Consider the following 14871-nt stretch of genomic DNA (forward strand, 5'->3'; position numbering starts at 1 on the left):
CCATAAGGGTGTCTTCAGCACAGAAGTTCTCCCACTGTAGACACAGCTGATTCTCACAGCCAATAGGCCTGGAGGTCAATTCCTCTCAGTGATACCTACAACAATCAAGACTTAACTACAACAAGACTGTGCACAAAGCTCACAAAGGGGTGCACCAAGAGTGTCCACCCCAGGTAATTGGGGAGGCTGAGCCACTGGGCCCTATAGGACACCTAGCACACAAAGCCACTCTATCAACACAGGGAAACATAAAAAATGCAGAGACAAAGAAACAGGACACAAATGACAGAAATGGAGGAAAGCAAACTACTGGATATAGAGTTCAAAACCACACTTTTAAGGTTTTTCAAGAACTTTCTAGAAACCGCCAATAAATGTAGTGAGACCCTCAAGAAATCTAGTGAGACCCTCGAGGTTATGATAAAGGACCAACTAGAAATTAAGCATACACTGACTGAAATAAAGGATATTATGCAGAGTTCCAATAGCAGACTAGAGGATCGCAAGAATCAAGTCAAAGATTTGAAATACGAAGAAGCAAAAAACACCCAACTGGAAAAGCAAAATGAAAAAAGAATCCAAAAATATGAAGATAGTGTAAGGAGCCTCTGGGACAGCTTCAAGCGTACCAACATCAGAATTATAGGGGTGCCAGAAGAAGAGAGAGAGCAAGATATCGAAAACCTATTTGAAGAAATAATGACAGAAAACTTCCCCTACCCAGTGAAAGAAATAGACATTCAAGTCCAGGAAGCACAGAGAACCCCAAACAAAAGAAATCCAAAGAGGACCACACCAACATACATCATAATTAAAATGCCAAGAGCAAAAGACAAAGAGAGACTCTTAAAAGCAGCAAGAGAAAGAAACTCAGTTACCTACAAGGGAGTACCCATACGACTGTCAGCTGATTTCTCAAAAGAAACTTTGCAGGCCAGAAGGGAGTGGCAAGAAATATTCAAAGTGATGAATGCCAAGAACCTACAACCAAGATTACTTTATCCAGCAAAGCTATCATTCAGAATTGAAGGTCAGATAAAGAGCTTCACAGATAAGGAAAAGCTAAAGGAGTTCATCACCACCAAACCAGTATTATATGAAATGCTGAAAGGTATCCTTCAAGAAGAGGAAGAAGAAGAAAAAGGTAAAGATACAAATTATGAACAACAAATACACATCTATCAACAAGTGAATCTAAAAATCAAGTGAATAAATAATCTGATGAATAGAATGAACTGGTGATTATAATAGAATCAGGGGCATAGAAAGGGAGTGGACTGACTATTCTTGGGGGGGAAAGGGGTATGGGGGATGCAGGAAGAGACTGGACAATAATCGTGCACCTATGGATGAGGACAGTGGGGGGGGGGGTGAGAGCAGAGGGGGGTAGGAACCGGGTGGAGGGGAGCTATGGGGGGGAAAGAAGAGGAGCAACTGTACTAATCTGAACAATAAAGATTTAATTAAAAAAAATAAATGACTACAGAACTGAAAACTCCATGTTCAATTATTAGATGATATGATAATCAATACAGATCTCTTAGCACCTACTTTCTCATAATTAGGATCTTAAATAATTACAGTAATTACTACACTGGTAATAATTATGTTTGATAGAAATGTTCATTTAGAGAAAGGACAGATATTTTCAAATATTCAGTATGAGTCACTATCATCATTTTCCCAACAAAGATACTCCTAGATATCAACCTGAACTCATTAATTATAAAGAAATAAACCTTGCCCTAGCTGGTTTGTCTCTGGATAGAGCATCAGCCTGAGGACTGAAGGGTCCCAGATTCAATTCCGGTCAATGGCATATGCTCAAACTGCAGGCTCGATTCCCAGTAGGAGGCATGCAGGAGGCAGCTGATCAATGATTCTCATCATTGATGTTTCTATCTCTCTCTCCCTCTCCCTTCCTCTCTGAAATCAATAAAAATATATTACAAAAAAAAAAAAAGAAATAAACCTTTTGTTAGCTAAGTAATTGTCAATAAAATAGTCCTAAAACATCACACCAGGCAAACTTTTATGCCCTGAAAATTCAGAGAAAGCATTCTATGCCAATGTAAACAAGGAAATCTGTATTTAGAGGCTTGTTACTTTGACCATAATTTCAATCTCGTATTTTCAGATGATTTTATCTTAAAAGCATCAACCAAACTCATCAAATCAGCAGAACCAAATATAGTCTTAATCACTTTGCCATCAAAGACAAGACCTGACCCTGTTTGGAAAAAATGGTAAGTGATGGAAAGGAAAACAGTTAGTTTTAACAGATCACTATCAAAATGAGTAGACATCAACAAAGCATGCTGTAATAATCTCAAATGTTAAACTATGGCTTGAGGATTTTAAAAAGTTGCTGTCCAATTGATTGTACCTTGTTGTGGAAATGTCAAAACTATAAGCGAATAAAAGGCTACGATTAGAATGATAAGCACACCCAGGTATGAAGAGAGGCTTACCTGATGCACCTATTGGGGAGGTAGCTGGGGTCATGTTGTGGACATTGAGACCAAGACTCTGGGAGGGGCCGGGGGCTGATGCCGCTATAGGGGGCCCCGGAGGGTTCTCCCTCTGGGGAGAGGTGAGCGGGGTGGTAGGCTGGGAGGTCTGTCCACCAGCAAGTCGAGCCAGGCGCCTCCGCCGGATCTGTGCGGGAAAAGGGCACATGTAAGTAAACAGCAGGAACACTGTCTGCGGAGAGGAACATTAGCGTTATCAGTAACCGCACTAGAGCCGAACGACTAAATGTGCCTTGAGAATAAAGTATCCACTTGAGGAAAGTATTAACTCCGTGTACCAGTATTTCTGCAAGCCACCACCTCACTTTTTAAAAACTGCAGCACATAATTATTTTAATTCCACCCGGCCGGCATGGCTGTGGTTGAGCATCGACCTATGAACCAGAAGGTCACACAGTTCGAGTCCTGGTCAGGGCACATGCCCGGGTTTCGGGCTCCATCCCCAGGGTGGGGCATGCAGGAGGCAGCAGATGTACGCTTCTGCCTCATTATTGATGTTTCTATCTCTCCCTTTCTCTGAAATCAATAAAAATATTTTTAAAAATTTTATTTTAATTCCTAAATTCTACCCCAAACCAAATGTTAAATTAGATACGAAGGTAGAATAAATACATTTCCACACTCACACTCACACACACAAATAAATAAAGCTGCATCTTACTCGCCTTACTCCTCTTATCTGTTTATCACACTTCCTTGACTGATTTTGTGAATTTACAATTAGCACACCACACTTTTAAACACACTAAAGCTTGTTGTTATTTTAATAAAACTATGTAACATGGCCATTTTAATCACTCAAACAATGACAAACAAACATTTTACTAAGACACAAATTTTACTTATCACGTTCCAGAGCACAATAATTAGTTTTTAATTTCAATAAAAATGTTGATAAAATCGGGCGATTAAAGTCGATTTTATCACGAACAGAACATATGGGACACAACTACAACTTCTTCCTTATACCAGTATCCCAGAGTTATGAAGATATTACAATTATGTCCACGAAATCCCAGTGGATCAAAGAACCGCTTCCCCCGTGTTGAGAGTCATTAAATTCCTAACCAGTCAATACTCTCACTGACCACCTGCTGTCCCAGGCCCCGAGGACGAGTGACAACAAGGCTTCCGCTCTAAGCAGGCCTCAGAGAAGCAAAGCAACCAGGCTGCTAACTCTTTCCATTTGGAATAAGGAAGGGGACACATTACACATGACAAACGTTATCAGGGAGGGACCTCATCCGAACTGAGAGGCTCGCTGTCATTGTAACATTGTAGGAAATCTGCTCCTTTACTGTTCAGATGACCACAGCATCCTGATTCTGGACCCCACGCTCAGAAGCCCCCCGTGTGTCCCTGCAGCAATACAGCTAACCATGAACTTCTACGAAAAATGAAAGCAGTATTTGTTCATCCGTGTTCACAGCAGCACTATTCCCAATAGCCACGAAGTGGAAGCAGCCCGAGTGTCCATCCACAGATAAATGGATAAATAGAATGTGGTGTGTCCGCACAATGGGATCTTAGTCAGCCTTAAAGAGGAGGGGGAGTCTGACATACACACCAATGGTGAACTCTGAGGACATTCTGTTACGTGACAGAAGCCAGTCACAGAGAGACAAATGCTGTGCGCTTCCACATGAGGTGCCCAGACTAGGTGAAGTCACAGAGACAGAAAGCAAAATGGAGGTTGCCAAGGGCCAGGGAGATTTTAAAAATCTAAGTATAGAATAAAATCCTAAGTGACGCCCTGAGTGGTTTGGCTCAGTGGATAGAGCGTCGGCCTGCGGACTGAAGGGTCCCAGGTTCGATTCTGGTCAAGGGTATGTACTCTAGGAGAGTCTTTCTAATTACAAATGTACTACTCTTTGTAATATTTTAAGCAATAAAAAAAAAAATCCATCAATAAAAAATTTTTTAAAAAAATCCTAAGTGACAAGAAAGGGTAGCGTGTTGTCATAGTCCCTCTTCCCACCCACTCTCCGCACCGCACTCACAGGAATTCTTTAGAATCACCGGTCACTTTCCCATGTACACCCGCAGCGGCTCTGCGCTGCGCCTGGACTAAGTCCTCACTGCGCCAACGGCTGCCTCCGGGCACATGGCATCCCATGCAGCCACGCAGGCCCTCTGACATTTACTAGAACATCGTAAACTCCATCTTATCTCTGGCCGCTTGATAGTCCTTTGGCCTCTGAGCACTTTCTCTCATTCTTGGCATGGCTGGTTCTTTCTCCTCCTTCCATTCTCAGCTTGAATGTCACCTGCAGGACTCCCCCGCCCTGGCATCTAGCACAGCCCTCCGTGCCACCCTCACTTGATGTCACGGGTCTCTGTTCACATCCTTCGCGCACTCCTCATGGGCTGCTAATACTTACCTTTCTTACTCCCTGTCTTACTCTGTTTCCCTAGGGCCGTGGTCGGCAAACTGCGGCTCACAAGCCACATGCAGCTCTTTGGCCCCTTGAGTGTGGCTCTTCCACAAAATACCATGTGCGGGCGTGCATGTACAGTGTGATTGAAACTTCGTGACCCATGCGCAGAAGTCAGTATTTTGTGGAAGAGCCACACTCAAGGGGCCAAAGAGCCGCATGTGGTTCGCGAGCCGCAGTTTGCCGAACACTGCCCTAGTGGAATGGAAGCTCCATGAGAAAACCATGTCTACCTTGCTCATGCTGTATCCCCAGCTTTGGGCACAGTGCCAGGCACATACAGCTCTGTACATACTGACCAACGGGAGAAATTAATACAGAGTTGAGGGAGGCCAAGGACCAAAACCACACACGAGAGTGTTTAACTGAATATTCAAAACCCAGGCGGTGTGTCATCTTCTAGTCCGGACTCCTCTTCAGCTACACATTCAGCAAACATCATGAGCACCACAGTAACCTAAGCAGTTCCGCTCCCACGGAGCTCAGGTTCTAGAGGCCCAAGGACAAGAGCCGAATGAAGCGAAATGATGCCAGGTGGTTATGAGCACCATTAGCAAAGAATAAAGCAGGGAGGAAGAGCCACAATCTCTATGGAAAGCACACTGAAGGCCTCTCTGGTAAAGGGGCGTCTGGACACCCCTGTAGGAAGAGATGGTATCTGGGGGGTGCGGTGGGACTGTGCTTGGCATGTTCAAGGTCAGGAAGACCAGTGTGGTTGGAGCAAAAGGAGCAGGCGAGAGCAGAAGACAAGCTCAGAGATGAAAGGGGCCTGCGGGGCCTGGGAGACCTCTGGCTCCGGGAGCCACCAAAGGGCTTTGAACAGAACGTGATCTAACTTACATTTTTACATTTCTGTTTTGGCTGCGATGGAGAATAAACTGGGGGGAGCACGGGCGCAGGCAGAGATACTGAGGCGGCTACTGCCGTAGTCTAGGAGAGGATGGGTGTGGCTTGGACTAGGGTGGGTAGCTGTGAAGATCGTGGTGCATGGTCAATTTGGGATACATTCTGAAATTAGGGCAGGATTTTAATATCTTAAAATGTGTCCATGTATACACACCAATACAACAGAAGGTCTGGTGAAGAGAGACTAAATTTTCATGGAAACCAGCATTTGGAAATTTGCTAAGAATTAAGTTTCAGTACCTTAGAAGTGGTTAAATTTAGCTCATGCTTGACTTCAAAGTCCAATTCAACCTTTACTACCAACTACCAAAGTAGTTTCAAGATAAGTCGCTTAACCTCTGTGCTTCAGTTCCGCATCTGTCCCTGGGGATAAAAACAGTGCCTTCCTCCTAGAGCTGTGAGAAACCCACCACCCTCGCCTGTTCTCTACCTCACGGCTCCTGCCTTCGTGGCTCTACTACACCTGTGATGTTCTTTGCATACTACTTACTCACCACCCCCCACAGTAAGTTTAAGACAAGGACTTTTCTCAGTTTTGTTCTGATGTCCCATCAGTGCCTAGAAGAGTGCGTGCACATAGTAGGTGCTCTTTAAATATCTGCTGCGTGAATGAAAGAAGAAATGAAAACTTCTAGAAAATGCATTGCACATAAAGTTTACTGAATAACACTATCATCTTTTGGTAAAACATGAAGTCACTTTAACGCTGGGTGCCAAGTTCAGCCTGACAGGTTAGCTTCAGATGTTCTCGGTGACATAAACGTAGAATAAATGTCCTGGCTCACTGCAATGTGGGCTTGAAGGAAGAAAAGGAAGTTTTCCAAGAAGAAAGATCTCCACGGTGCTGGTATTTCCCAACCCCTACCCCCACCACTCTACAAGCACAGGTTTTAAAAAAGAATGAAGAATCAAACTGTGTGAAATATCCTGTACTGTTAAGGGAGATGGAGGAGTGCAGTCAGGGACAGAGGCAGGTCCATGCAAAACATGAACTGGTAGGACCGGTCCTGACTCCCCATCTTAAAGACCTGCTGTTAAGAGAAGAACAGCCATGACTGGGCAGTGCTCGGGGCTGCCCACAGCAGCGACGCCCTTCAGTGGACTGACCACTTTCTACAATGGTGGTGACTTCGAACTGGTTCAGCAACCTGAGGACCCTGGGAACATCTGGACAGGAGCCTCCCAAGGAATGGTTCTGAGCAACTGCAGGTATAAAGGCCTATCCAATCAATTGGACCATTAAGAGACTTTAATCGTCCAATTTTATCACGAACAGAACATATGGGACACAAACTAAGAATAGCCCCAACATACCAAAATATTATTAAACATTTTTCTCTGCGCTTACTCTACTTGTTTACACTAAGCGTAAGACTGATATACTCTCTTTTAAGCAAAAGTACTTTTTTAAAAAAAGTTTGTTTCCTCAGATGTCACAGAGAGAAAACACCAAAAGCGTAAAAGAAGGAACTTTAATTCCTCAACTTAGGTCCTAAACCACAAGCCAAACCAAATATACTAATAATGAAATCTCATTCCTAAAGTTTTCTTGTCTTAACTATTTCCGTTCTTACTTCGCAAATGACATTAAAATAGGGCTTTCCCCAGAGCTGCTCTATCTTAATGTAGCATGTCCTACCCTCACGTTCCTGACGAACTAAAAACAGATTCAAGACAGAGCTACTGCTCAAAACAGCAAGGGGCACTGAGGTGGTGCGAGGCAGAACCTAAGACAGGATGGGCCAAGCTGGTCCTCTTATTTCTAGCACTTGGTGGGGGGAAATAAATCCAAAAAGCATTGTTTTCAAGTTAGTAAACAGTCATTCAACCAAAGCTTCTTACTTTTCTACTAAAACATTAAATCCCCACATCAAGAAAAAAGCTTTCTAGAATGGTCTTCTTCTAGACCAGCGGTTCTCAACCTGTGAGTCACAACCCCTTTGGGGGTCGAACGACCCTTTCACAGGGGTCGCCTAAATACATCCTGCATATCAGATATTTACATTATGATTCATAACAGTAGCAAAATTACAGTTATGAAGTAGCAATGAAAATAATTTTATGGTTGGGGGTCACCACATGAGGAACTGTATTAAAGGCGCGGAATTAGGAAGGTTGAGAACCACTGTTCTAGAGGGAGCTCCTGTTTTAATTATTATTGTGCTTTCATTTTTTTAATAACTGGCCATATGTAAAACTTACAAAATGCTATGACAATTTCACAATATGCTTGTATGTAGGCCCAAAATACATCCCAAAACAAACGCATTCAAATATGAACACCACAGCTCTGCGATCTAAAATCCACCCGCAGCTACCTTTTAAAAATCTGTAATTTTAAATTAATTTTCATTTAAAAGCTCCAAAAGTCCTGCTGCTTAAACTGCCTCACATTTTGAAAATATGTTAACCTCTGTATACCACTGCCATCCTAGATAAATGAGGCCCAAATGTGGAAGAGGGCTTTTTCCTTCGATCCTAACATCGCAAGAATGACTTACATTCTCCTTCAAAGGTTTGACCTGAACACAAGTAAATGTCTCCTTCCTTCTCAGTACAATCCCATCACCAACTCGCTGCAAAGAGGACGCTAACTCAGCATTTTGATAATACAGCGGCCCTGGTTGGTCACTGACTACTTCGGCTGCTGGATAGCCTAAGACAGAAGCAGATAATGAGTAGCATGACCTAGCCTTATCAGGTGCCAGCTGCTGTTCTAAGGGGTTCACATAGGTAAACGCAGCTAATAATCCAAAGAGATGTATACATGTATTTTCCCATTTTATACAGGAGAAAACTGAACTCAGCTAGAAATAGATGGGAATTTAGTCAGTCTCACTGGGGAGTGCACAATCTTAACCATACCCCAGTATCTTACAGCAGAAAATCCCTTCTGAGGTGCAGTGACTTGCAAATAGAAGCAACCTTACTCCCCTGATGGCACAGCGTTTGTCCATTATTAGTTATGAATAAATGAATTTATGTATAGCATGTTAGTATTGCAGATATTATAGTCAGACTCTAACAACATTCAAACAGTGGTAAACTCCCTCTTTGATGAGGGTGTATATTAAAATAAAGAACGTTTCCATTTTCTGGTTCAAGATATATGTATAAAGTACCAGTAAATAAAAGGGGGAAAAAAGACACTTCATGAACATATTCTTGCCCCCCAAATGCAGTCCTTTCTTGGTTTATCAAGTGTCTACTTTGCACCAGGCACCATAGCAGGCACTAAGGATAAGACAACACGTTGAGCCATAATCCTCACCCTCAAGCAGTTCCAGATCCAATGGGAAAAGACATAGAAGAAAAACAACAGTTAAAATACAGCATGATGAGGTCTGCACAAGATACAGTGGAACAGAAAAGACACCAAGGAGGCACTCGGGGGCATCTGTTATTGTTTCATGGGGAGGTTATATTTCATCCATATCCATTCATTCCCCATTCATATCCATCCATCCATTCATCTATCCATCCACCTCTCATTCCTTCCTTCTACCCACCTCACCCCATCATTCATTCATCCATCCACCCATCCATCCACCTATATAGAGCTCAGTAATGTTGTATCTTTAAAAGAAAACAATCTATTTTCTATTCACTTATATCTCCTGCTCTTTAAAGGAGGTATATATTTATATTATATTATATATTTTATCACAATTTTTTAAAACCAAATTTAAAAAAACAGTGTGAGCCCTAACCAGTTTGGCTCAGTGGATAGAGCGTCAGCCTGCGGACTGAAGGGTCCCAGATTCAATTCTGGTCAAGGGCATATACCTTGGTTGCAGGCACATCCCCAGTGGGGGGTGTTCAGGAGGCAGCTGATCAATGTTTCTCTCTCATCGATGTTTCTAACTCTCTGTCTCTCTCCCTTCCTCTCTGTAAAAAATCAATAAAATATATTAAAAAAAAAAAAAGCAGTGTGAAAAAGGGCACATGTAGTGATTCCCATTGGGCATTTTAATTTACAAATTAAATCACAATGGATATTAGTATTAGTGCAAATCATGCATAAATGAAAATGGAGATGATACTTAAGAAACTTCTATTTTCCCCCATCTTTCGTGTCCCTTCACATAATTTCTAATGCATATGAAACAATTACATAATTGCCATTCTAATCACAACATCTCAAGGCAAAAGACTACTTTATTCACAATTCCCTAGACCAGAAATCACCAAACTTTTTGAGTGTGAGGCCATCTGTACAAAGTAAAAGTGAATGAGCAAACAAAAGCCCTTACAGATGACCGCCTGAGGGCCCCACGGCGTCCTTCAGGGGGAAAAAGTGGCACTTGTTTTCATGAGACTCCAGGGAAATGATGCCTGTTCTGTATCACAGGTAAAAGATTCGTTATGTAAAAGGTTAATGAATCAATTAATGGTCACCAAGCACAAACCTAAAACAAAAAAGCCTTAAGTGACACTACTGCTCTGCTCTGCACAACTGACATTCAAAGTTCAAAGGGGCTAGCCATTGTTTCCCTGTGCAGCCTAAGTGTTAACATTTTTAAAAATTACTGCTGAAAGCAAAGTATCAATTCCTCTAATGGATCTGTATACAGTCAGAAAAGGGCTTTTTAAAAAAACAATTTTTTAGCATTTTTAACTTTTTCCTTCATCTTGCCTTAAAAAATATTTGCCTGCTTTGTTCTGAATGTTCTTATCTCTCAATACCCTAAGCATGACAATTATCTATTTTTCAAAAGGCTAGGTGACCAACCGACCGTCTGACCAACCTGCCGGTACATATGACGCGCACTGGCAACTTAAAAATAAACGTTGATTCGCACGTGTGCGATACCTATAAAGCTCTCGCTGGCGCCAATAGCACGCATGTGTTTTGATCTGTCATTGTGATCGTAAATTTGGTTGTTTTTGACATTCTGAAGCTAAAAGAAAGTGGAGTCATCGACAGAATATGTTTGAAGACGAACTATTGGCACAAAAGATTGCAACCTAACATAATCGAAGCTGAAGTATTAACAGGATCTGCAGGAGGAGAGGTTGTTCTGATTCCAAGAATCGATTTGTCCCCGTCTGCCTCCCATTTAAATTAATTCGAAGACAGTTTCCCATGATGCCAGCATTTGTGGTGATTATTAATAAATCACAAGGACAAACTCTAGACAGAGTAGGAATATTCCTACCTAAACCCGTTTTCGGACATGGTCAGTTATATGTTGCTTTCTCTCGAGTTTGAAGAGCATATGACATTAAAGTTGTAAATACTTCATCACAAGGGAAATTAGTCAAGCACTCTGAAAGTGGTTTTACTCTTAATGTGGTGTACAGGGACATATTAGAATAAGTTTAATCAATTTATCAGTTATTGTTTTTATCAATGTTGTTTTCATATCATGTCTTTGTTATTGTTACATCATGTTATTGTTTATGAATCAATTGATATATTATTTTCATATACATTTTACTAATTTTCTTTCATCTGACACTTCTACTAAAGAGAAATGGCAAACAGTAATATTAAAATATTTCTAATTAATTTCCTTTCAATGTGCATGAATCCGTGCACCGGGCCACTAGAAAGAGTATACTATAAATCAAATCACACCAAACTTTTTATCTTCTGCTGGATTAAAAAGGTTGCTAGATATTTTAAAATTTTGCATTACTTTTCATTTCCTTCTCAGAAATTTCCTCACTAGGACATCCATATATACAAAACGTTTCCATCTCTAAGATTAAATGTACTTTATTATTTTTTAAAATTAGTAATTGGCACAGGATTATTTTTGGTCAATCATAATTCCTGACTGGCCATCACAGATAAGTATTTACAAATAAACACTAATACTATAGAAAACTAGCCATTGGATAACATTTTTAAAATATGTATATTTTTATTGATTTCAGAGAGGAAGGAAAAGGGTGAGAGGAATAGAAACATCAATGATGAGAGAGAATCACTGATCAGCTGCCTCCTGCATGCCCCCTACTGGGGATCAAGCCCGCAACCCGGGCATGTGCCCTGACCGGGAATCAAACAGTGACTTCCTGGTTCACAGGTCAATGCTCAACCACTGAGCCACACTGGCAGGGCTGGATAACATTTTTAAATTCTAAAACCAACATGAGCTATAGTTTTAAACACAATTCATACTTCATGAAAGCAAGTGTTTACACTGTAAGGATATTACCAAAATATATTATCCTTGATAAAACACAAAAGAAATTTTACTGAGATTGGAGAAATAAGATGTACAAAATGAAAAAGATAATATGGAAGTAAATGCCTATATGTCAAAACTCTTGATTTTAAGAAAAAAGAAAAAAGGGGAAAAAACCCCAAAACTACTGATCTTAATAAAAGTGAATCTGGAACCAAGATGGCGGCATAGGTTAACGCCGGAGTTTGCTGCTTTGAACAACTACTTCAAAAGTGAAACTAAAACACGGAACGGACATCACCCAGAACCACAGGAACGCTGGCTGAGTGGAAGTCCTACAACTAGGAGGAAAGAGAAACGCATACGGACACTCAGAGGAGGCGCAGTGCTGAAGTCAAATTCTGAGGTGCGGAGTGCGCGGAGCGGGCTGGCGGCGGAGGGCGCGGTTGGCGTTTTCAATCGGGAGGGAGTCGCAGACTCTGAGCTCCAGATCCGGGCGAGTCTTTAGGGACCCAGACTCAAACGGGAGAAGCGGGACTGTCTGGCTTCGGTCAGAGTGAGTGTAGCTTTCTCTCCGAGCTTTGCAGCGGGTGCTGGGACTCAGAGAGGCAGAGCCCCTGGGGACAGGACTGAGAGCCGCCATAACTGCTCTCTCTGGCCCACCCTGTTGATCCTGTGCGACCCGCCCTGCCCACGCCCTGCACAGAGGCATTTGCCGGATAGCCTCAGGCAAAGGCTAGATTAGCACCTCCCTAGAGGACAGAAGTTCTCTCACTGCTGACACAGCTGATTCTCATAGCCACTTGGCCTGGAGGTCAAACCCTCCCTGGAATTAGCTACAACAATCAAGATTTATCTATAAGACTGCGAACAAAGACCACTAGGGGGTGCACCAAGGAAGCATAACAAAATGCAGAGACAAAGAAACAGGACAAAATTGTCAATGGAAGAAATAGAGTTCAGAACCACACTTTTAAGGTCTCTCAAGAACTGTTTAGAAGCTGCCGATAAACTTAATGAGATCTATACGAAAACTAATAAGACCCTCGATCTTATATTGGGGAACCAACTAGAAATTAAGCACACACGGACTGAAGTAACGAATATTATACAGACGCCCGACAGCAGACCAGAGGAGCGCAAGAATCAAGTCAATGATTTGAAATGCGAGGAAGCAAAAAACATCCAACCGGAAAAGCAAAATGAAAAAAGAATCCAAAAATGCGAGGATAGTGTAAGGAGCCTCTGGGACAGCTTCAAGCGTACCAACATCAGAATTATAGGGGTGCCAGAAGATGAGAGAGAGCAAGAGATTGAAAACCTATTTGAAGAAATAATGACAGAAAACTTCCCCCACCTGGTGAAAGAAATGGACTTACAGGTCCAAGAAGCGCGGAGAACCCCAAACAAAAGGAATCCAAAGAGGACCACACCAAGACACATCATCATTAAAATGCCAAGAGCAAAAGACAAAGAGAGAATCTTAAAAACAGCAAGAGAAAGAAACTCAGTTACCTACAAGGGAATACCCATACGACTGTCAGCTGATTTCTCAACAGAAACTTTGCAGGCCAGAAGGGAGTGGCAAGAAATATTCAAAGTGATGAATACCAAGAACCTACAACCAAGATTACTTTATCCAGCAAAGCTATCATTCAGAATTGAAGGTCAGATAAAGAGCTTCACAGATAAGGAAAAGCTAAAGGAGTTCATCACCACCAAACCAGGATTATATGAAATGCTGAAAGGTATCCTTTAAGAAGAGGAAGAGGAAGAAAAAGGTAAAGATACAAATTATGAACAACAAATATGCATCTATCAACAAGTGAATCTAAGAATCAAGTGAATAAATAATCTGATGAAAAGAATGAACTGTTGATTATAATAGAATCAGGGACATAGAAAGGGAATGGACTGACTATTCTTGGGGGGGAAAGGGGTGTGGGAGATGTGGGAAGAGACTGGACAAAAATCGTGCACCTATGGATGAGGACAGTGGGTGGGGAGTGAGGGCGGAGGGTGGGGCAGGAACTGGGAGGAGGGGAGTTATGGGGGGGGAAAAAAGGGAACAAATGTAATAATCTGAACAATAAAGATTTAATTTAAAAAAAAAAAAACAAGACAGCAAGAGACAGAATTTAGAACACAGAATTTAGAACACAGAACTCAGAACACAGAACTAAGAAGAGAGAACCTACAGACAGAATCTACACAGAACCTACAGACAGAAGAACTTCGCTGGAGAGAACATGGCAAAAGATCCTGGACTGAACCTGACTACAGAAATTGGCAAGAGAACCTGACTAGAACCTGGTGACTGAACCTGGCTGGAGATCTGAAGCAGAACCTCTCTGGAGATCCAGACCAGAACTTGGCTGGAGATCCTGGCTAGGCTGCTGATCAACTGAATGCTGTCTCCGTGTCATTCCTTCTTCGCCGACTCCGTCCACACCTTTGGGGACCCCTGGACCTGCTGGGGCTGGACCCCGGCACCTCCCTCCCTCTTCCTTCCTTCCTTCCTTCCTTCCTTCCTTCCTTCCTTCCTTCCTTCCTTCCTCCCTCCCTCCCTCCCTCCCTCCCTCCCTCCTTCCCTCCTTCCCTCCTTCCTTCCTTCCTTCCTTCCTTCCTTCCTTCCTTCCTTCCTTCCTTCCTTCCTTCCCTTCGTTTTAGATATTGGTTTCTAAATACCATGTTCCAATAAATAGAATTAGAGTTTTTAGGGGAAATGGGTGATCCCAGGACTGAGGCTAGGAAAGCACAAGAAAAGCCTAGGATGCAGTGCCAGAAAGTAGGGGAAATGCTTTTAAAATGATGTGATGATGAAAGAACACAAAAGCTAGCTAAATCTAAAACAATTTGCAC

The 14871-nt window shown here is 42.2% G+C and overlaps 1 protein-coding gene and 1 long non-coding RNA gene across 6 annotated transcripts in view; one reads left to right on the forward strand and one right to left on the reverse strand.

The window, feature by feature from the left end:
- The window catches only part of LOC132231709 (uncharacterized), a 319045-nt gene that overhangs the window by 228270 nt on the left and 75904 nt on the right, over positions 1-14871 (forward strand). The window lies entirely within an intron of this gene.
- The window catches only part of UBE4B (ubiquitination factor E4B), a 92327-nt gene that overhangs the window by 61137 nt on the left and 16319 nt on the right, over positions 1-14871 (reverse strand). For 3 of the 5 annotated variants that reach the window (XM_059691291.1, XM_059691292.1, XM_059691298.1), the window contains one exon: positions 2472-2658. The exons of 1 other annotated variant lie outside the window; for it this stretch is intronic. In XM_059691291.1, coding sequence (XP_059547274.1) covers positions 2472-2658 — 187 coding nt within the window. Of the gene's footprint in view, positions 1-2471; positions 2659-14871 lie in introns of those variants that run through there. One more of the 5 variants, XM_059691294.1, reaches the window with a different exon arrangement.

Source organism: Myotis daubentonii, chromosome 3 (genome assembly GCF_963259705.1).
Source record: "Myotis daubentonii chromosome 3, mMyoDau2.1, whole genome shotgun sequence".
Lineage (NCBI taxonomy): Eukaryota > Metazoa > Chordata > Mammalia > Chiroptera > Vespertilionidae > Myotis > Myotis daubentonii.